At 39.7% G+C, this 21719-nt stretch overlaps 1 protein-coding gene across 1 annotated transcript in view; it reads right to left on the reverse strand.

The window, feature by feature from the left end:
• The window catches only part of LOC138634482 (uncharacterized), a 23496-nt gene extending 5447 nt beyond the window's left edge, over nt 1-18049 (reverse strand). Inside the window, exons 1-5 of the mRNA XM_069721453.1 lie at nt 17696-18049; nt 10751-10800; nt 9631-9741; nt 8107-8220; nt 7960-7979 (exon numbers count right to left, since the gene is read on the reverse strand). Of these exons, the coding sequence (XP_069577554.1) occupies nt 7960-7979; nt 8107-8220; nt 9631-9741; nt 10751-10800; nt 17696-17750 (350 nt within the window). The 5' untranslated portion in view covers nt 17751-18049. The remainder of the gene's footprint in view (nt 1-7959; nt 7980-8106; nt 8221-9630; nt 9742-10750; nt 10801-17695) is intronic.
• Between the last annotated feature and the right edge of the window lie 3670 nt (nt 18050-21719).

Genomic DNA, 21719 nt, shown 5'->3' on the forward strand with positions numbered 1-21719 from the left:
TCCACTTCAGCAGAGGGTTTTTCCAGTTTAACGTCGGGGAGTTTGACTTCAGCTTTGGCCTCTGGTAGTGTCACATCTACATCCTTCTTTGATAAGCTGAAATCAATGTGAGGACCTTTGGCTTGAGGCACAGAAATTCCAAGACTTGGCAGTTTAAACTTGCTTTCTTTCCCTTCATGTTCAATTCCTGTAATTTTCATATCTATTGATGGACGGTCAGTGTCGATGCTGGGTGCTGCAATGTTAACTGTAAGAATCTCCTCAGGAATCTTAATGTCAGCTCCATCTATTTTGACATCTTTTTCCATATCAGGCACGTCTATAGTAGCACTTGGAGTACCAAGTCCAAATTTTGGTAATTTGAATGTTGGCATCTTAAATTTGGATGGTGATCCATCTGTGTCCTTTTTTACAACTTTCATCTTCGGGGCTTTTATTTCCATCTCAGCAGAAGATTTTTCCAGTTCAACATCGGGGAGTTTGACTTCAGCTTTGGCCTCCGGTAGTGTCACGTCTACATCCTTCTTTGATAAGCTGAAATCAATTTCAGGCCCTTTGGCTTGAGGCACAGAAATTCCAAGACTTGGCAGTTTAAACTTGCTTCCTTTGCCTTCATGTTCAGTTCCTGTAATTTTCATATCTATTGATGGACGTTCAGTGTCAATGCTGGGTGCTGCAATGTTAACTGTAAGAATCTCCTCAGGAATCTTAATGTCAGCTCCATCTATTTTGACATCTTTTTCCATATCAGGCACGTCTACAGTAGCACTTGGACTACCAAGTCCAAATTTTGGTAATTTGAATGTTGGCATCTTAAATTTGGATGGTGATCCATCTGTGTCCTTTTTTACAACTTTCATCTTCGGGGCTTTTATTTCCATCTCAGCAGAAGATTTTTCCAGTTCAACATCGGGGAGTTTGACTTCAGCTTTGGCCTCTGGTAGTGTCACATCTACATCCTTCTTTGATAAGCTGAAATCAATTTCAGGCCCTTTGGCTTGAGGCACAGAAATTCCAAGACTTGGCAGTTTGAACTTGCTTCCTTTGCCTTCATGTTTAGTGCCTGTAATTGCCATATCTATTGATGGACCTTCAGTGTCAATGCTTGGAGCAACATCAACTTTAGGGACATCAAGGTTGACTTCAGCCTCGGGTGTCTTACTGCTTGTCTTTGAAAATGAAAATTTCGTCATTGTCCAGCTTGTGTTTTTCAATTTGGCATCACCCTCTGTCATTGATGCCTGTGGTATTGAAATGGAACCTGCGGGCTCTTTGATTTTAACATCTGGAAGTTTGACTTCAGCTTTTGCGTCTTTTAATTTTATATCTGCTCCATCCACTTTAATGCCTTTGTCCATGTCAGGTACTTCCACACTGTCCTGTGGAGTAGCAGCTCCAAATTTGGGTAATTTGAATGTTGGCATTTTGAACTTTGATGGTGATCCGTCAACATTCCCAGTTTGAGGATCAATGTCAGGAGCTTTAATGTCTACTTCAGCAGAGGGTTTTTCCAGTTTAACGTCGGGGAGTTTGACTTCAGCTTTGGCCTCCGGTAGTGTCACATCTCCATCCTTCTTTGATAAGCTGAAATCAATTTTAGGACCTTTGGCTTGAGGCACAGAAATTCCAAGACTTGGCAGTTTAAACTTGCTTCCTTTCCCTTCATGTTCAGTTCCTGTAATTTGCATATCTATTGATGGACGGTCAGTGTCAATGCTGGGTGCTGCAACGTTAACTGTAAGAATCTCCTCAGGAATCTTAATGTCAGCTCCATCTATTTTGACATCTTTTTCCATATCAGGCACGTCTACAGTGCCACTTGGAGTTCCAAGTCCAAATTTTGGTAATTTGATTGTTGGCATGTTAAATTTGGATGGTGAGCCATCTGTGTCTTTTGTCGCAATTTTGATCTCAGGAGCTTTAATGTCCACTTCAGCAGAGGGTTTTTCCAGTTTAACATCTGGGAGTTTGACCTCAGCTTTGGCTTCTGGTAATGTTACATCTCCAGCTTTCTTTGATAAACTTAAATCAATTTCAGGCCCTGTTACCTTTGGCATTGTGATTCCAAACTTTGGCATTTTAAATTTGCTTTCTTGCCCATCAACATCCTCTTCACATTCAGGTGGTTTCATTTCCACTTTCCCTCCTTTTACGTCCATCTTGCCCTCTGGAATTGCAACATTCACGTCCTGAAGACTGGCATCAACTTTTGGGGCCTTACCACTTGGTTTTGAAAAAGAAAATTTTGGCAAAGAAAACCTTATTTTTTTCAGTTTTGCATCATCCTCACCACCTGGCTGTTGCTCTATCACAGTACTACCAGAAGGCTCTTTGAGCTCAACCTCTGGCATGTGGACGTCTGCATTAACTTTTGGTATATCCATATCTGTGGGTGTCACAGATATGTGCATATCAGCTCCATCAATTTTTATGTCTTTGTCTGCATCAGGTACTTCAGAACTGATATTTGGTGTGGTGACACCAAATTTGGGAAATTTGAATGTTGGCAATTTAAATTTTGATGGTGATCCCTTCATACTGCCTAATAGAGGTTCAATCTCAGCAGCTTTGATTTCCACTTTAGCAGAAGGATCTTTAATGTCTGGACCAGCGAGACTGACTTCTGCTTTGGTTTCTGGTAGTTTGACATCTACATCTGTCTTTGAAGAACTGAAATCTATGTCAGGTCCTTTAACTTTTGGCATGGAAATTCCAAACTGTGGCATTTTGAACTTGCTTCCTTGTCCATCTTGTCCACCTTCAGATTGTGGGAGTTGAATTTCCAGTTCAGGTCTTTCATTCTCTATCTTTGTTTCTGGAATTGAAACATAGATTTTCCCAAGATTGACATCAATTTTAGGGGCTTCGGGGAGTTTAACATCAGCTTTAGCCTCTGGCAATTTCACATTTACATCTTTCTTTGAGAAGTTTAAATCAATTTCTGGCCCTTTTACTTTTGGCATTGTGATTCCAAACTTTGGCATTTTGAACTTGCCTCCTTGCCCATCGAGTTCAACATCAGTCTGCAAAGGTTTGATTTGCACTTTAGGTTTTTTAACTTCCACTTTTGCCTCTGGTATCAAAACTTCTGCTTTTCCAAGAGTGACATCAATTTTAGAGGCTTCTGGGAATTTTACCTCAGCTTCAGTCTCTGGCAGTGTGCTTTCTGTTTTATTCTTTGGTAAGCTTAAATGCATATCAGGTCCTTTGACCTTGGGCATAGAGAAACTCAAACTTGGCATTTTCAATGCTGAAGATGATCCTTCTCGTTCTCCATCTGCAACTTCAATCTCAGGAGCTTTAATTTTTATTTTTCCAGAAGGACCTTGTGGTTTAACATCAGGGAAGTTGATGTCTGCTTTGTTTTCTGATGTTGTGACATCTACATCTTTCTTTGGGAGCCCAAGATGAAATTCGGGTCCCTTTACTTGTGGCATTGACATTTCAAATTTTGGCAATTTGAATTTTCTGTCTTGTTCTTCAAGTTCAACATCTGATTTTCCAAGGCTGAGATCAATCTTAGGAGCATCTAGAAGTTTTGTCTCGATTTCAGTCTGTGGTGCAACATCTACATCTTTCTTTGATAACCTCAAATCAATTTCTGGCCCCTTTACTTTTGGAGTTTTGATTCCAAGCTTTGGCATTTTGAATTTGTCTCCTTGTCCATCAAATTGACCTTCAGTCTGCAGGGCCTGCATTTCCAGTTTAGGTTTTTTAACATCCATTGCAACTTCTGGAATTGAAACATCAGTTTTTCCAAGATCAACCTTTGGAAGTTTGACCTCTACTTTCGCGTCAGGTATTGTAACATCTACGTCTTTCTTTGACAGGCTTAAATCAATTTTAGGTCCTTTCACGTTTGGCATAGAGAAACCTAGATTTGGCATTTTAAACTTGCCTCCTTTTCCCTCATGTTCAGGTCCTGTGTTTTTTATATCCATTGAAGGACTTACAACATCAGTGCTGGGTGCTGCAATGTCAACTGCTGACCCCTCTTCTGGTATATTAATACCAGCTCCCTCAATTTGGACATCTTTGTCCATATCAGGTTTTCCCACAGAAAGGTTTGGAGTACCAATTGCGAGTTTTGGTAGTTTAAATGTTGGCATTTGAAATTTTGATGATGATCCTTCAACATTTTGGTGAACTGCAGTCTCTGGAGCTTTGACCTCGACAGCAGCAAGTTTTCCTTTTGGTCCCGCTTCAGGCAATGTGACGTCTACATCTTTTTTTGATAAGCTTGAATCGATTTCAGGACCTTTTACTCTTGGCATTGATATTCCAAATCTTGGCATTTTGAACTTGCCTCCTTTTCCATCAAATTCACTTGCTAATGTTTTCACATCAGAAGATGAGTCCACAATACCAGCTTCGGGTGTTGTTATGTCAACTGCAATACCTTTTTCAGTGGATTTCAGCTGTGTTTCAGGAACTTGAATGTCTTTGATTTTGTTTGATACTTCAGCACTGATTTGTGGCACAGTAGCTGCAAATTGGGGTAGTTTAAAAGATGGCATTTTAAATTTTAATGCCGATCCTTCTGCATCTTTTTCTGCAATTTTTATTTCAGGAGATCTAACTTCCATTTTAGCGGAGGATTCTTTTAGTTCAACATCAGGGAGTTTGACTTTTCCCTTGGCCTCTGATAGTGTCACATCTTCATCTTTCTTTGATAAACTCAAATCAACTTCAGGGCCCTTTAGTTTTGGCATTGTGATTCCAAACTTTGGCATTTTGAACTTGCTTCCTTGTCCATCAAGTTCAACTTGAGTCTCCAGAGGTTTCATTTCCAGTTCAGGTTTTTCTGCGTCCATCTTTTGCTCTGGAATAAAGAAGTCTGCACTTCCAAGTGTAACATCAGTCTCAGCAGCTTCTGGGAGCGTGACCTCAAATTTACCCTCTGGTAGTTTGACATCTACATCTTTCTTTGACAAGTTTAAATCAAATTCAGGGCCTTTTATTTTTGGCATTTTGATTCCAAACTTTGGCATCTTCAACTTGCCTCCTTGTCCATCAAGTTCACTTTCAGTCTCCTGAGGTTTCTTTTCTAGTTGAGGTTTATCTTCCTCCATCTTTTGCTCTTGAATTGAAACATCTGCGCTGGCAAGTTTAATGCCAGTCTGCGGGGCTTGTGGGAGTTTGACCTCAGGCACATCTTTCTTTGATAGACTTAAATCAATTTTTGGTCCTTTCACCTTTGGCATGGATATGCCAAGATTTGGCATTTTAAACTTGCGACCCTTTCCCTCTTTATCAAGAGTTCCTATCTCAGCCCCGTCAATGTTTATGTCTTTATCTCCATCAGGCACATTTACACTGATGTCTGGGATTACCTCACGTCTGATCTCTGGAAAGGAAATGTCAACCATTGGTTTTGCATCAAGATTAAAATCAAAACCTGTAAGCTCAAAGCCAACATCCGTTTTGGCTGGTGAACCATCTACTGAATCAATGTATTCAATGCCATCGATTTGAGGTATTTTGACATCACAATCAATCTGCCCCTTGCCTTCCATTTCAGTTTTCTTTACTTCTTGGAGGGATGTTGTCTCCGAGATATTTTGCTGTGGCAAGTTAATTCCAATGTCAGGGATTCTCATGTCAGGTTTTGCAATCCCAAAGCTAGCCATTGATATCTTTGCTTTCTTGGATTTCTTATCTGACTCTTTTGTAGCTCCAGACTCATATTGCAATATGATCCTCTCTGTGCGTTGTGTTTTAGCAGTTTCTTGTGCCTGAAGAAGACTTTCTTTTCCAGGTATTGTAATATCTTCTCTTTTAAAGACCCCAGCCTTTATCTCCTTGTTGCTCGGTTTTGGCTCACTTTTGTGTTCCTTTTGAGTTTTTTTCATACCTGCTTTTGTCTCAATTAAAAGTTCCTCTGAAGTTAAATCAGCAGGTGTGATCTTTGGTTGTTTAATTGTAGTTTTAGAGATTTCTGGAGAGGCTGTTATGTCAAACCTCATGAAGTGTGCCTCATGTTTTGTTCTGGTATCTGCAACTTTAGTCGGCGTTTTCACGGATATTCTTTGTGCATTTGCGTCTATCACAGTAATTTCTTCGGGGATAGGCACCCCAGATGTATCAACCTTTGGCAGCTTAAATCCAGGCAATTTTGAAACGGCCTCTTTCACACTGTCAACATCGATTGACAGTTGTACAGTTTCAGCTTGAATGTCTTCATATTCTCTGGTAAAAACAGCTTTAGGCTCTTTTCTTCCTTTGGCTGTGGTCCTCATAGACATGTCCTCCATACCTGGAATCTCAATGTCTTCACGTTTGGGAAGTTGTGCTCTGGAAACGCTGCTTTTTGACAGCCTCTCATAAAGATCTTCTTTGACTTCTGCACCCTCAGTGGTGAACTGCTCAATTTTAGTTGTGCGTTCTTCAACATTAACATTCAGTTTTTGTATAGTTTCCTCAGTAGCAATGTCACCAAAGCCTATTTTAGGCAGTTTAAATGTTGGCTCTTGCGTTTGTTTCTCTTTCTGTTTAATGTTCTTTCCTTTCTTTGTTCTGTCTTCACCTTTCTGTGGAGATTTTTGTAAAAGTGAAACATCAGATATATTAAGTTCCACCTGTGGTACACCCATTTCCACGTGTGTTGTCATTGATTTGGCTGGAGTTTGTCTTGAACTTTCAATGCTGACAATTTGGGTATTGGCATCAAGTGCAGGTTTTGTGTGTGACTCAAAGCTTGGGATGATGTCAGATTTTTCTGTTTCAGCTTGATCTGCTATTTCAACACTTGCCCCCAGTGTTTTCAACCTTTTTGGTGAAGATTTCGCTTTTCCATCTTTCTTGTGCGATTTATCCTTCCCCAAAATTTTGATTTTTAATTCAGACTTTTCTTTCTTCTTTTTCTTCCCATCAGGGGACTTGGTACCAGAGGGACTTCCCTGATCTGCCAGTGCCATGGTTAGATCTGTTGTTTTCAAAGTGCTAGCTATGCTGATGAGTTCCACTCCGTGTTGAACAGTTTGAGCTTCTGTCAGTGTTTGATTGTTTTGTTCGAGTCCTAAGTTACCCGATACTTTCAGAACCTCTGTCACATAGACTTTTGGTTTTGCTCCTGAAGGGCTTTCAAGGCACTCAGGTGAAAGCAAATCAAATTCTTGTGTCTGTTGAGTGTCACTGCTGATCTGGCCAGTCGGTGCGTCTGTGTCCTGCTCTTCTGATGAACTTACGCGGCCTCTTTTTTTCAGAACAGAGAGCTTTAGTTTATGCTTCTTCTTGCCTTTGAGAGCATCCTGAGATTTTATAGGTGACTCTGTGTCACTTGTTGTCGGGCTAAGCTCAAGCTTTCTCTGCTCATCAGCCTCTGAGGAACTGTGAGACCTTGTAAAACGGGATTTTCGTCCTTTTCCAAAAGAGGGAAACTTGGGCCACGAAATACGGGCATCGCCGCGTCTTTTGGTTTTTCCTTGCTCCCTCATCTGTGGAGTGTAGATCCCTTCCTCCTGTTGAGCAACAGAAATGTTAAAAAGTTAGTTTTAGCCCCCAAGACCGCCTATCTCAAAGAGTCTGAAAAGCTTTGACCACTTGAAAATAGTTACATGAATAACATCGGATTCGATGTTGTGTTCAGTTTCTTCGATGTCTGGCTTGCGTTTCAAGCAAAGCTTCAATTTGTAAGCTTGAGCGTGCTCAAGAATCTGAACGGCATCCTCGTATGAGACATTGTCAAAATACACTGTGGCACTCAGAATCTGATCACCTGCGTGAACGAGAGAAAAGTATTTTAGAAGTATTTAGATGAGATGACCTTCAGTCAATGGAACTGAATTTTGTAAGTAATAAAGTAGAAAGAAAACAAACTGCCAGCTTACCTTCTTTCAGTTTCAAACTTTTTGAAGCAGGTGACTCTGGCACCACTTCTTTAATGAAGATCCCCTCTTTCCCTCCTCCACCATAAATGAGACCCTCTGCACATCCATCTTTGGCCGTTTTCACAATGACCTCAGACTCAGGGCTGTGAACTTCCTGCCGACACATCGAAATAGAAAACAAAGTCCGTTTACCTTTAGCACTACTATTCTCTGCTGCAGCACCGCCTGAAGGGATTCACGGACACAGTACAGAGTGGAGAAGGTGGGAATATCTCACCTTCAGTTTACTCATCTTTGAAGTCGAGCGCTTTTCAAACATGGACCCAAGCCCAGACTTTTTCGTTTTCTTTCCACTCCCACTTTTGTGGTGTGGGTCATGCTCTGCTTCACACTAAAAGAAAAATAGAAAATATTTGAAATCTGACTAAGTACGTTCATACAGGGGAGTAGCAGAGTAGCAACATTATACATCCCAGACCACACTGTTGACAGGAGACAGCAACACAAGCCGGGATAAGCTTACAGCGGGAAATTGCTGATAAACTGTACAATCAAAATCCTAATTTGTGTACTTTTATATATTTATTTATTTTTCTTGAAGGCGTTTTGTTTCTTTTTTGCTCATAAAAAGTGATTATGATTAAAATCCACTGCTCTGTCTTCAAAGCCAGGAACACACATTTGTCAAGGGATGTCAATATTTACAGCCAGAAACCTATCTCGGTCCAAAATCTAAATAAATTCGTATTGGATCAAGATTGGTTATAGAGAGAGTGTCAAGGGGGAAATAAATGGATGGAGGAGGATAATTTAATAAACTTGGCCTTAATATGAGTGCATCAAGTAAAATGAGGGAACAAATTCCTAAATTTAAGGAGCAATTTGTCAAAACAATTCCCCCAAGTATTTAGCAGGCTTTGTACAACAACAACAAGCAATAAAATGTTTTATTTCTGTAGCTACTTTGAGGTTGTGAAGAAAGAAAAAGAGACAACAGAACCTCCTATCAAAAACTAATTTCTTTCAAAGTGGCACCCAAACAGAAACACACCCAGCTTTATGACATGTGTTTGTCAACCCCACTGTGTGCTGTAGGGCTGTTCAGTGTCAGCATTTACAACTTACAACAATAAGAGATGATGGTAATTGTCTCCAGTGGGAGAGGCCCATAATAAAGTCACTAATTAAACATCTAATAAAACTCAGCTTTGAGAATTTAAGAGTACATTTTCTCGTTTCAATTCAGTTTTATTTATATAGCGCCAAATCGTTTATATTCATAAACGTCTGTGATCACAGTTCAGTTATAGTCTTCCTCAGTTTCGCTATTTTGTTTCAGTCATTAAAGTGACTCTGCATACTTTCATGTTAGAACATGCGCAGCTCTGTGTGGGTATAAATGAACCGAATACACCGGCTCACTTTTCTCGGGCCCACAAGCTTATTTTTTCTAACTTCATTTATCTACAGCCTGAACACAATACGCTGCTGCATCACACACAGACCATTGAATGACTTGAATGACAGTGTGTACATGCAATGAAGTAACCAGGTTATAATTTGTTCTCCACGGTAACCTGATTTATAAAATGTCCCGTTTAAAAGGTTGAGGTGAGGGATTAAGAGAAAGCCAGTAATTTCTGCTGAAGAATCCTGATTTCTCGTTCATGTTTATATTGAAAGTTCACGTAATCAGGTTTTCTGATTTATTTCCCTAATCTCTCTCTTTTATTTTTTTATTTTTTTATCCCTGTGGCCTGGTTTGTTGTGTTAGTGTAACGTATTAGCGGTATGTTGGTACCTCTTTGTCACTGTCGGTGTATTTTTCACTTTCAGGATACTCCTCGACGGGGGACGATCCTTGTGGACGTGGTCTCTCTCCCTCCGTGAACTGAGGTGGCTCGTCACATGTCTGCGAGGACACAAGGTCAGTCAGTTCAAGGATATCAAATCAAAATTTCTGTCACTTTCAGTCAGATAATTTTTCATGCCTGAACGGCATCTCCTCCTCTTCAACCACACAAAAAGAAATTGAAAACTCATGTCGCTGCGCCTGCAGTATGAACAACAAAGGTATGAAGAAAACTGGATCACAAATAGTGTGATAACACCTTGCTAAGCCAAAAGCAGCTCTCACCGGGTGTTTCATAATTGTCACATTAGTGGTGTGTTTCCAGGGATGGTAATGTTGGCGAGTCTGTCAGTCCAACACTTTGGTCGACAGAAAAATATCTAAAAAATAATTCCCTTAATATTCCCATAAACTTTTAACAGCCATTTTTCTGAGAGGATTAATTCCAATAACTCCGGTGATTCACTGAATTTCACTACAGCATGAACGTTTCAGTGCTATGGGGTTAAAACTAAAACAACATATTATACAAGGATATGATTGTATTATGTTAAACGTCAGCATTTTTCTGTAACATCTTTAATCTTGGCATTTTAATGATAACAGTGATAAAAGATAAATATCTATAGGGCATAAAATCCTAAAATTGTTACAAAACTTTGAGAAGCTGCTGCAGAAATCTTTGAAGTGAAACCTTTCAAATTTTAATTTAAAATCTATAATAACTCAAATGTACATTCATTGATCACAAAGGAAATGAAGCTTGTGTGTCAGCAAAGGTCATGAAAAAGGGTAATAAAACACAAACAGACAAACGGAATATAACATTTCTACAAATATTAATATAAACCATCTAATCAGATTCAAACAGTAGTGGAAAAACTACCGCTAACAATAACAACACATGCAGACAGGTGAAATTAAAGCTGAATATGAATACTTAAGATTGAAATAACTAATGCTGGTACACTGTTTTTCTGTCGGTTAAATTTAGACCTTTTAGTGACTGATGAAGAAGTCTAACTGAAAGACTTAAAACAAAACTTTTTGTTGCAGTAAAGTCACTCACTGAATCGTCCTGTGTGGCGGCCTCCGGTCCTCGCAGCCTTCGTCCAGCCCCTGTTCACAAAAAAAACCAAAGGATAACATAAAAACCAAAGTAACATCCGATAGGATGTCTGTGTTTTGAAGTAAAATGTAGAGCTTCTCTCCTCCACGCTCTGCTCCTAAAATGTTTGGCTGTTGACACGTAACTAAGCGGAAAATTTCATTTGACAGCTGATTAAAGCTGCACATGTACAATTTAATGTTGTTAAAGCGTCTGCCAATTAATCACACTTATACATCCACAATCACAGCAAATAAGATGCATTCGACAAGATGATGTAATTAGTCTATATAATTGAAGCAAATTGTAGTGTAGAAACTACTCTATGTAAAGTTAGCTCAGACTTTTCTTGTCGTATGAACGAAATGAAGGCCGCAGAAACTGCCTGCGCAAAAACAGAAAGATGATGGTGTTTATCTGCGTTTGTATTCTCTCAGCAGTAAGCTGAGACTTCCACCCTGTCAGACTCCTGGCGGTTGTTTTGAGGCTCAGAGAGACACTGGAGCCAAGCGATGAGACTATTTAGAGTTCTTCCTGGCAATAATTCCCCCAGAGACCCGCTTGTCTCCTTCGTCTGTTAAGTGATCCACTGTATTGATCAGGAGATTAGACTTTATATTAGACTAACACGGTTGCCAAAAAGGGAAAATCTGACTCCAAATGAATGTGATGAATCAGATTATTATTATTATTATTATTATTATTACCTGCTCTGATTTGATTCTGTTTTAAACTACCCTTTTTTTTTTTTCAGTCCAATCTGAGACGTCCATTTCATCAGGATTCTTACTAAGGGATGTAGTTCCTTTTGTGTTCACACGTTTTGAATTAAAAAAGCAAACTTATAAATTGATAAATTAGTGTAAAATAAATTCTATAAAGAGGAGAAATAGGATTGCAAAATCCTGAATGATAAACGTTTCAACATTTTGTGTGCTTGAAGAGCCTCATTGGCTAATAAATTAATCTTCTCAGGAAGCCGTTGATCAAAAGATGTCAGTAGAAATTAGTGCTGAATAAATGTCGCACGCTACATGGAGAATAAAATTATTTTCTTTGCAGATAAAATGTTTCTGGTCTTTGAGATAAGTCGTACAACTAAGATAGCAATCTTAGTGAAACTCAAATTAAGAAATTGAAGGGAAATAACACCCCCATTGTATGTTTGTATCACCGTTACATCACAGCCCTAAATTGGGGATGAAGAGGTTTGTTGAGTTCTTTCTCGCGAACAGCTGCCAAAGTATTTAGATTAATCACTGCGCAATTTTTACAACAAAAAAATAAAACACTATTGTGTGTTCTCGTCTTGTCCATAACGGGGAGCCAGTAAATAGCCAGATGTATTAGACAAAAACATGTGTTTGGGATTTAATAGGCATTTTGGGATATAGTAGCTACCTCATGTAGCGCTAAATTGTCTGTGAATTCATTTATAAACAAACTTTCTTCTGGCCATTCAGGCTTCATGCGGCAAAAAATAAAACTGCGGTTTCCTGTAAAACCTTGAAACATCGGTAAATTAGGAATTGGATTATTTAATAGTGCCGCAGTATGCACCATATAGTTTCTCAACTAACCGTCACACCTACACCCACCCACTGCCTTACAGTAATGTATGTCATGTGAAGAGCTCTTACAGCCTGCGTGAGTGCATTAGAGTTAAGGCAAAAGACCTGATGGTTTAAAAACCTCCCCACAGTAGCAGGGTGTGTTACAGCCTTCAAGACAGTTTAAGAACTATCAAATAACATTGCAACATTACAAATATAAAAGACAAAATGCGTTGTCATCATAGATTTACATTTCAAGATCACAGAACATTTATCTGAAAAGATTTAACCTGTGAACTCAGTGAGAAAAAAACGCACCACAGTCTAGACGTGTTGTGAAACATAATGAACAGAAAAGTCGTCACAGCTACCTGCATTACCTCAACTTTGTGAAGTGTAAGAACCCTTATCATGCAGTCATCAGCATCCCTCTCTTTCAGACCAAGTTTGACTCCCAAAAACATGTCAGAATATTAATTTTAATATTAATATTAATTCTGTGGAATCATAACAACCCACCTACCTGCTGCTGCTGCTGCTGTTTGTTTTACTCCTAGAAGTAAACCGATGTGTTAGGAAGAAGTTGTCCAAACTGCCCTCAAGCACTCCTGGTGTGAATGTGTCTGCCAAAGTTGCTAAAGTGATTTATTCAGCCTCAGGTGAACAAAGGAGGCGGGACACTTATGAGCTGCAGTCATACCTTTCCTTTCATTCCCAAAGTGAATTAAATGTTTTTCAAAGGTCCCCATGGTGACTTTGGTTTAGATAATTAACTCTTTACAACATACATCTTAAAATAACTTTACATTATACCTCTTATTAATTAATGCCACATCCCCTTCATTTTGGTTAATCCATATTATAAATTTGAGTTAGTACTTTTCGCAACTACTTTTTTTTAACAACATCCATTAAAGCTATTTTATTCTCAGAACCCCTTAATTCACATGCTTTGGCTTTAAAACAAAACGGTATGTGAATACCTGTAATTTAATTATGTTAATTTACTTTTCAAAAATTAATTAGTAGCCTACTTTTGATTGCCACGTGGAATACAGTTTATAGTAATCAGTGAATTGTGATTTATTAGATTAATGAGGACCTTCCAATTAAAGAGCCATAAGCACGTAACACATTCAAAATCCCTTTAAAGTCCCATATTTTGACGATAAGCACATCTGTGTGCCACACAAATACTGTGAAAGGAAACGCAACAGTGTCATTTGGACATATTTTACCTAAGGAAAGCGTAGAATAGTTCACCTTTAATCACTAAAGCCTCTGTAGACAAATCTGAGTAGCTATGTCATTTTTGTGTCGGTCAGTTTATCTCCTACTTTGGCCAACAATGAAATGTAATTACTCAAATGGATGGATAGCATTGAAATTATTTATAGATACTCGCTAATTATATTTTGACTAACAGATTAGATAATAGAAACGTGAAAACAGGAAGTAGTTCAACCTATCTAACCCCTAAAATCTTTTTCCCATATTCTATGCTTGTTTACGGCTGCACGTCTCCGTCTAATTGGAAATGACTGAAATAATTAGTTCTGATAAAGCTGGTATATATATCAATATTCTGTTTGAGATGTGGAGTGAAAGTCTTCGGGAAGTCAAGCTGAACAGGAATTAGATAGATTGATTAAATTAGCCAGAGCGCCTGGGATCCCTGAAGGCTGACAAGTGTCACGTGCCATGTAATGGATCGTGGCGTCATTGTGTGCAGTGAGCCGTACGGGGGGGTTGAAATGACTGTTTGATGTATTCCTCATGTTATTCATGCAGCCGGATGTCCAGTATTCCTGCCCCAACTACCGGCGCCGCACATGTAGAAAACTTCTTCCTCAAATATTAGTCCTGTGGGTGCTGTGGAGGCCTCGATAACAACTCTCACTTGTGACTAAAAATGTCAAAATAGAAATCACGGCGGAGGACCGTTTACTCGTTTGACTTGATACTGTAAATATTCATAAACCTGCAGCGGTATGTCCTAACGTGACTTTGATTTCAGTATTCGGCAGATATATAAGCACAAGAAGTAGATGCAGAATTTGTTTGTGGTGCAGATCCTGCAATGATTCATATTTCGGTGCAACTGCAGCTCTGGATTTGGGTGCGGCTCATCCCACAGGAAATGTGACAGGAAAGATGTTTCTTTAGAGGCTTATACCGTGTGGCGTGTTTCTGTTTTCAAACAACACTGATGTGGCCACGAAACCTCATTTGTACTAACACCTTGCAGTGACACTCAACATCTCATATGCCCACTTCTGTTGCCTCTACTTCCAATAATAAGATTTTAAAAACACAACTTAGAACAGTTAAAACACTTAGAAAACTAATTTGTACACTTGACTGAAAATCTAACTGTATTGTGTTAGTTACTTGTCCTCAGCTCCTCTCTTACATAATTACCTTCTGCTCAAGTTTGGGTTTTCTGTTTAAAAGCACCTGGAAGGCTCCCTGAAGCTCCCCCTCTTCACTAAACTAATATAAAGTAGTACAGTTCATTATTTGTGCTCTCGGATTCGGATTCTGCTAATTTTTTGCGCAACAGATAGACACGAGGCCCTTTCACTGGAAGGCTGTTTGCTTGGATCCAAATTATAATAGGATTTGAATGAAAGGTGGGAGGAGGGACGGGGAGCGGGGGTGGGGGGGAAGCAGAATTAGATTTTCTGCATGGGTTATATTAACATGGGACTGAGAAAAGCGCATGCTTTCAATCTACTCATCTGCTGCAAGCTTGCTGCAGATGTTTCATCACAGCTCTGGAATTTGCATCTTCATCTGCTCGTGTTCCCACAAACATACAATTATTTTTTTTTTAAACTCAGACAAGGCACACGTTATATATAAAGTTGGCAACCCTCACCTATGAACTGTTTCCAAACACTTCTTAGTATTTGTTTGGACCCAGTGGCTCAGATTTGAACAGAATCATTTAAGTCGTTACGTGATTGAAGAGTTTATCAGGTCGAGTGCCGTCTTTTACTAAAGATAAGTTATGAAACCGATTAACGAAAGTTGTTTACTGAAAATAGCTTTTATCTCGAAAGCAGCCATATAAATAGATTCTGGGTAAACTGTGTTGTTGTTGTTGTTGTTTTTTTAAAACATAGTTCACGTTATGTTTGAGGATATATTTCAAGTAATTGTTATTATTCAAATAAAAAATCTATATGCAAAATGATTAAATATGACAATGTAGAATTAATACACAAAACAGGAACCACCCCAGTTACATTTTTGTTGTTATTATCACATTTCTGGAACCAAAATTGGCCAAAACGATTGTCAAATATTGGTCAAACTATTGCCAGTTAATAAGAAACGAAGGAATGTCCCCCGGCTGATGCTCCAAACAACGTACATGAATGCGCCTCCTTTCAATGAAGGAGTGACAGCAGCCGCACATACAAACTATTCAAGTGAGGTCAAATTGATTTCAGAGCAGGATTTGTTTCGACTGAGGCTGATGAGCCGTAATGGATCAGGATCCTTGGCTTTAAGGCTCCACAGTCAGATCAGCCTTCCCGTCTGGATCACTGCCCACCATCTCTCTCTCTCTCTCTCTCTCTCTCTCTTTCTCTCTCTCTCTATCTATCTCTCTCGGTCTCTCTCCCTCGCTTGCTCTCTCTCTGTCTCTCTATGTCTCACTGTCTCTCCCTCTATCTCTCTCGTTCTCTGTCTCTCTCACTCTTTCTCTTGCTCTATCTTTCTCTGTCTCTCTCTGTCTCTCTCTTTCTCTCTCTCTCTCTCTCTCTGTGTCTCTCTCTCTCTCTCTCACACACTTTCACATTCTCCTGCTCTCTCACTCTCTGTTTCTGACCTTGAGCATCGCCTGAAGCCTCTCAGAGCACCACAAACTCTCCACTTCTTGAGGCAGATTTAATTAAAAGTAGCAGCAGAGGTAAATGAGGAGATTTGTGGGAAATGTAAAGTGGCAACATAGAAACACTGACAATCAACCTGAGCTCTCAACTCCTCATCAGCCAGCACAATATACATCAATATGTCTTTAATGTCCACTAATGACAAACAGTGTTATTGTCGAGATTCCTGAAAGATATTCAGCACAATTAAGCTGTTAAATTAGACACAAGCTGAATTCCGGTAATCATTTTCACTACTTTCTCTTGACCCTGAATCTATCATTTGTCATGCCAAGGTACATTATCTTTATTTATAGTGATAATCAATTTGTTGCTCGTGCACCAGGAAACATCCACTCAAAGCAAACAACAGAATGAATCATATATATAAATGTGTAAGATGAGTGAGATTTAAACTAACTACTTCCCACAAAATGATTTAAAACCAGTATTGTCTGAAAAAAAAAAAATGTTCACATGTTTTGCAGTTCGTGCTTTCATCATGAAGCGTATCAACATCTCTTTTCTTTCACAGCAAGATAGCACGATTTGCAGCAATTTGCAATTATGTCTTCAATCTAATCAATAGCACACAAACTATATAACCATGAACTATGTACCCGCATACGTCATCAGACACAGATTATTTACATAGCAAGTAGATATGTTAAGGTAATGTAAGCAGATCATCAACATCCATTTTGATATATCCATAAAGAGAGAATTAATTTACCCCTGATAATCTTATTTATGTCTGATGCATTTTAAATTGTGAAAGAATCCATGAGATGAAAGGGAGTGACCAGTGTGACCAGTTGGGTTGCATAAGTTCACGAGCTTTTCAGCATCTTAAACTGTCACAAATTTAGATCGTTTTTCGGTTGAAAAACTATCGAAAGGTTACAGGTAGTACCTCTTCTTTCTGTCACTTAAGGGCAGAAGCTTTAACATTTAGATCTGTGTTTTGTTTTTTTTTGTTTTTTGCCAGCATAGGTATTGCTAATTTTGGGAATAATTATGTTCCCACACTTCATTTGCATTTTTCATCTTTACCCCGAAGTTATAATGCTATATTTGCAATTCTGATTTCTGCTTTGCTGAATTGCCGCAGTAACCAGGTCTGTTTGCTTTTCAGCCTGCGCTTCAAACACACAGCTGGAAGGAAAGAGGAGCGGAGCGGAGCTGCCCTGACGTCCTCCATGATGACGTCTTTAAACACCCCTCTGCAGACACACCCCAGCGCTCACTGCAGGTCAGCACCACAACTCAGCATCAGCACCACCCGCCTCACGCTCGCTCACCGCCTCCCCTCCGCATACCAGGTCTCATACACAACACACAGCCGTACTCTCTCCCACTGCACTACTGAACCCTGCTGCCGAGTTGGTGTATCGCTCAGAGGAAAAACAGCGCAGTCATAGAGAGGAGAAAAAAATAACAGAGCAGGGAGAGTAAAGAAAAGTGATGCCCACCCGTCCCTGAGGCAGCGTGCCAGTTGGGGAAGGCCAGGTGGAAGCAGTCGCACATGATGGCAGCGGTGGTGGAGGCGGCGACAGCAGAGACGAGGTCCCGGGCCGGGCAGGAAGAGGGGAAGGAGGGACAGACGGTGGTGGAAGAGGAGGAGGAGGAGGAGGAGGAAGAGGGGGGTTAGGCAGGTGTTGCTGCTGCTGCTGCTGCTGCTGCTTCTTCTTCCTCCTGCCTGGTCCTGGATCAGCCTGCGTGTGTCGGTCAGCCAGTCGCAGCACAGCGAGGGATGAGTTGCAGAAACAACCAGAGACAGGAGAGAGTCAGAGAGCGTCTCCGCTGCCGTCTCCGCACTAAGAGCTGTCCACCGAGTGAAGGAAACTCCCTCGCCTGCCCCGTAAACATGGACCTCCAGCGCTGCACACTAACTTAATTATGGGAGGAGCTGCCCCCCCCCCCCCCCGCCCTCAACAAACGCCTGAGTTCTCGTTCTACTCCTCCTCCCCCTCCTCTTCCTCCTTCTTTCTCCCCTGGTCAGTCTCATTGATTGGCCTAATCTGACAAGGACGATCATGATGTCAGCTACTGGATGCAGCAGTGACCGAAGGGGGTAATAAAGTTTATTGACATGGAGCCATAACTTAATTTGATGCTGTGCACACTTTTTTTTTTTTTTTTTTTTAAACTCACTGAGGACAGTAAACTGTGGAAACTAATAACAACACGTTAGAGTGCAGCCGCAGCCCGTCGCAGTGGCCTGCCAGCATGTCGGGCTGATAAACTTTGGTTTGGAGGTCAGATGAAGCAGACAGAGCAATCTGTTATTTAAGAGAATAATTTATCAAAGATAAATCCAATTTAGCGCATAGAGTCATATTTTGTTCCGGTAATATTCACTGTAGTCACACTTGAGTCATCTTACATACATTTACCGTGTCTGCAAAAAAAACTAGAAAGAAACTTTTACTTTGCATTCAAACAGCAAAGAACTGAAGTAACACTGGGTCAAAAGTTATAAAGTTGAAGAGGCAAATGCAGGACCACAGAACGAATCAACGCACAGGCAAAGCACCTGCTGAAGTTGTAAAATAAAATACAAAATACACTTGCTATCTTATGGTTAAATATTGTATGGTTTTATTGTTTACTTTTGTACAGTGCATAGATTCAATTCATTCAGGGCTTGGCCGATTAATTGATTAACTAATCCGTTGATTCACAGAAAAATTATGGATAATAATGGATTAATTAATTAGAAGTCCACTAAACAAAACATTTTCTTATTCCAGCTTCTAAAACATTATTCTAAAATATTATATTAATGTAAATACAATATATTATTTTGGATCCAGTGAAAGGAAACTTATTAGTGGCCATTTTCAACTTAATTAATACATAAATTAATAGATAAAATAACTGTTACTTGCAACCCAAAGCTTCCTACATTTCCCATATATTCTGTTGAGCCGCCACTAACCTATGTTAACATGGTATTTCTGCCTTTTCTGTAATAATTTTTCTCTGTGTAATCTTTGAATTATGGTGGAAAGTATCAGGTCTAAAATAAACTTTGGATTGTGGCTTCTGAGGGACTGGCGACACGATTTGCGTCGATCGCTGAGATATTTTCAGCTTTCAAACACTTTCAAGTGGACATGTGTGTTCATCTGAGAGGTTATCCAGTTTGGGATTTAACCAAAACCAGCTGCTTGAAAAAAAAAATCACCTTCACATCTTACATCATTTTGTTTGAAAAAAAAACATCTGCAGGTTTCTGAATAATAAAAACAATTCTTAGATTCATTTAGAACATATAATGGGGAGAAATCCAAGGTACATCAACACTAGTATTATTTATGGTCGTGTTGCACTGCTAATTATTCCCTTAACAGATTGGGACCAATTAGGAGCACGAGGTTGTTCCCTGAACATGTTAGTTCAAGTGAAAACAAGAATCTCTTCTGTCATTCAGCCATTACATCGGTATAGGACACAGGTTAAGAGCTTTTCAAAACTGGGCAATTAAGACACGGCGCAATCCGATAAAAAAATTTACCCTTCGGAGGTGATTACTAATGTGACCGTCCTGGATAAATATACACAGGTTGACTTCCTTTAAAATGTTGCACACATCCCCTCCGTCAGCATCAGGTTTTTATTGGAAAATCTATTTACCTATCTGCTGGCCGATATCGCTCAAATATGGGGAAATGATCGCTGCACTCACCCCCTTCCCCTCGATGCTGTTGTGTTTTTGATCGTGAGCGCTAAGTGGCGTTAGGACCTGAGAGCGAAGCTCGCGGTGCATTACCCGTATTGGAACAAGCACTCAGATCGATTTATAGCAGAAATGCAAGGCAGCGTTATTGTGTGATAGGCAGCGCAGGTATCAGGTAGATATTCCTGTAAGATGCTTATGAACTCAGCTTTACATGTGCGGGCACAAAGGAACAACTAGACAGGAAGGAAAAACAGGACTGCAGCAATTTTTCCAAATCATACTTTGCTCCTCATGGGTGTGTCTCCGCCAGCGGGGCACAAATAACATTATCAGGTATCAGGACAGATATTTTTAGGTCCATTTTCAAACTCAGCTCAGTTGGTATGCAGTTACTTTCCTCGTATGCAGCAATACAACCTGATGATAAAACAAAATGAGCAATTATTCTAATGTGAAGGAATGATAATGATAATTTAGCACACTGTTGATCTAATCAGTGGTCTGTTAAACTAATTCAGCGATAAAGTTTCTTATCTTTCTCCCTTTTCTGCTTATAACAACTTTGCATTTTGTAATTGTACAAATACTGTTTTCTGTATCTGCATCCAAGTCCAGACAGATGAGATAATCTCTTTATATATTTTCTTTTTCTCTTTTTGGCGATGAGCCGCCAAAGTGACACAGCATTTAGTTTTGGCTCAAGTTCAAAAACCATTTCCAAACCAAAATCAATTTCTTGCTGGAGAGAGGACAAAAAAAATATATTCACCACAAGCTGAACAGCTGCATTCTTTTTTGTCATCCATGTGGAAAAAAACAACCGGACGGCGTCCTGTCACGTTCAGGCTTTTTGTTCTTTTTCTGATCATCCAAATTATATTTTGCAGTTTTTATCAACAAGAATGTGAAACTCCTGTAAGACTAAAAGACATGAGTCAGAACAATGTGGACATCAGAAACAATAGATCGTGCTGTTCTGCTTGTAACTGCACATGTCAGGTTGTCTACTCTACAAATGCCTCCAATTCATATTTATTATGGATGTGAGAATATTATGTGCCATTAAGAATAAAACAAAAAAAAGAAGAGCCTTTGTAAGCACGATGTTTCAACTAAGCTGCATCTTCAACATGTATGAAAGTTGAAATGGCGAAAAACCAAAACAGAAAGATGCTGACACGTTTCATACAGAACTGTAAAATACAAAATATTGTTTGCAGCTGCTTTCAAATGTATGATGATAAAATACTGTAAAAAAGATTTTATAATATGCTAAAACAAATTGAATAAAGAAGTAACTATTTCCTAATTACGTTCCAAATTGAGAAGAGCTTTTCCTATTCATAACAAGGAAAAAGGGTTAATTGCCCATTGAAGTAGTGCTGATGGATTTGTTGCAATTAACATGCCGTGAAAAGTTGCACAACCTTTCACAACATTTGAATGCATCTCAGTTCCCAGAGAACTGCGACATGATGAGCGTTCGGTTTCACGCAACGCAGTGTGAAATGCGAACCTGACGATGCCAGAGAGACGCGCCAGCATCACATGGCTCCGCGGCTTCACTCTAAACATTCGCACACACACACACACACACACACACACACACACACACACACACACACACACACACACACACACACACACACACACACACACACACACACACACCGACACCGAGTCAAACACATGCAAAAACAAGCAGGAAGGCACATTCCACAAGCTTCATACCGTATGTTCCCAGATATTTCTGTAGGAATGTGCATGAATTAGACTGTAAGTGACCAATACGCTGCGCTGCAGTCACACCG

This window comes from Brachyistius frenatus, unplaced genomic scaffold (assembly GCF_029030835.1).
Source record: "Brachyistius frenatus isolate BFR_SWC_R1_liver_20210118 unplaced genomic scaffold, ASM2903083v1 Contig_263, whole genome shotgun sequence".
NCBI classification, from domain to species: domain Eukaryota; kingdom Metazoa; phylum Chordata; class Actinopteri; family Embiotocidae; genus Brachyistius; species Brachyistius frenatus.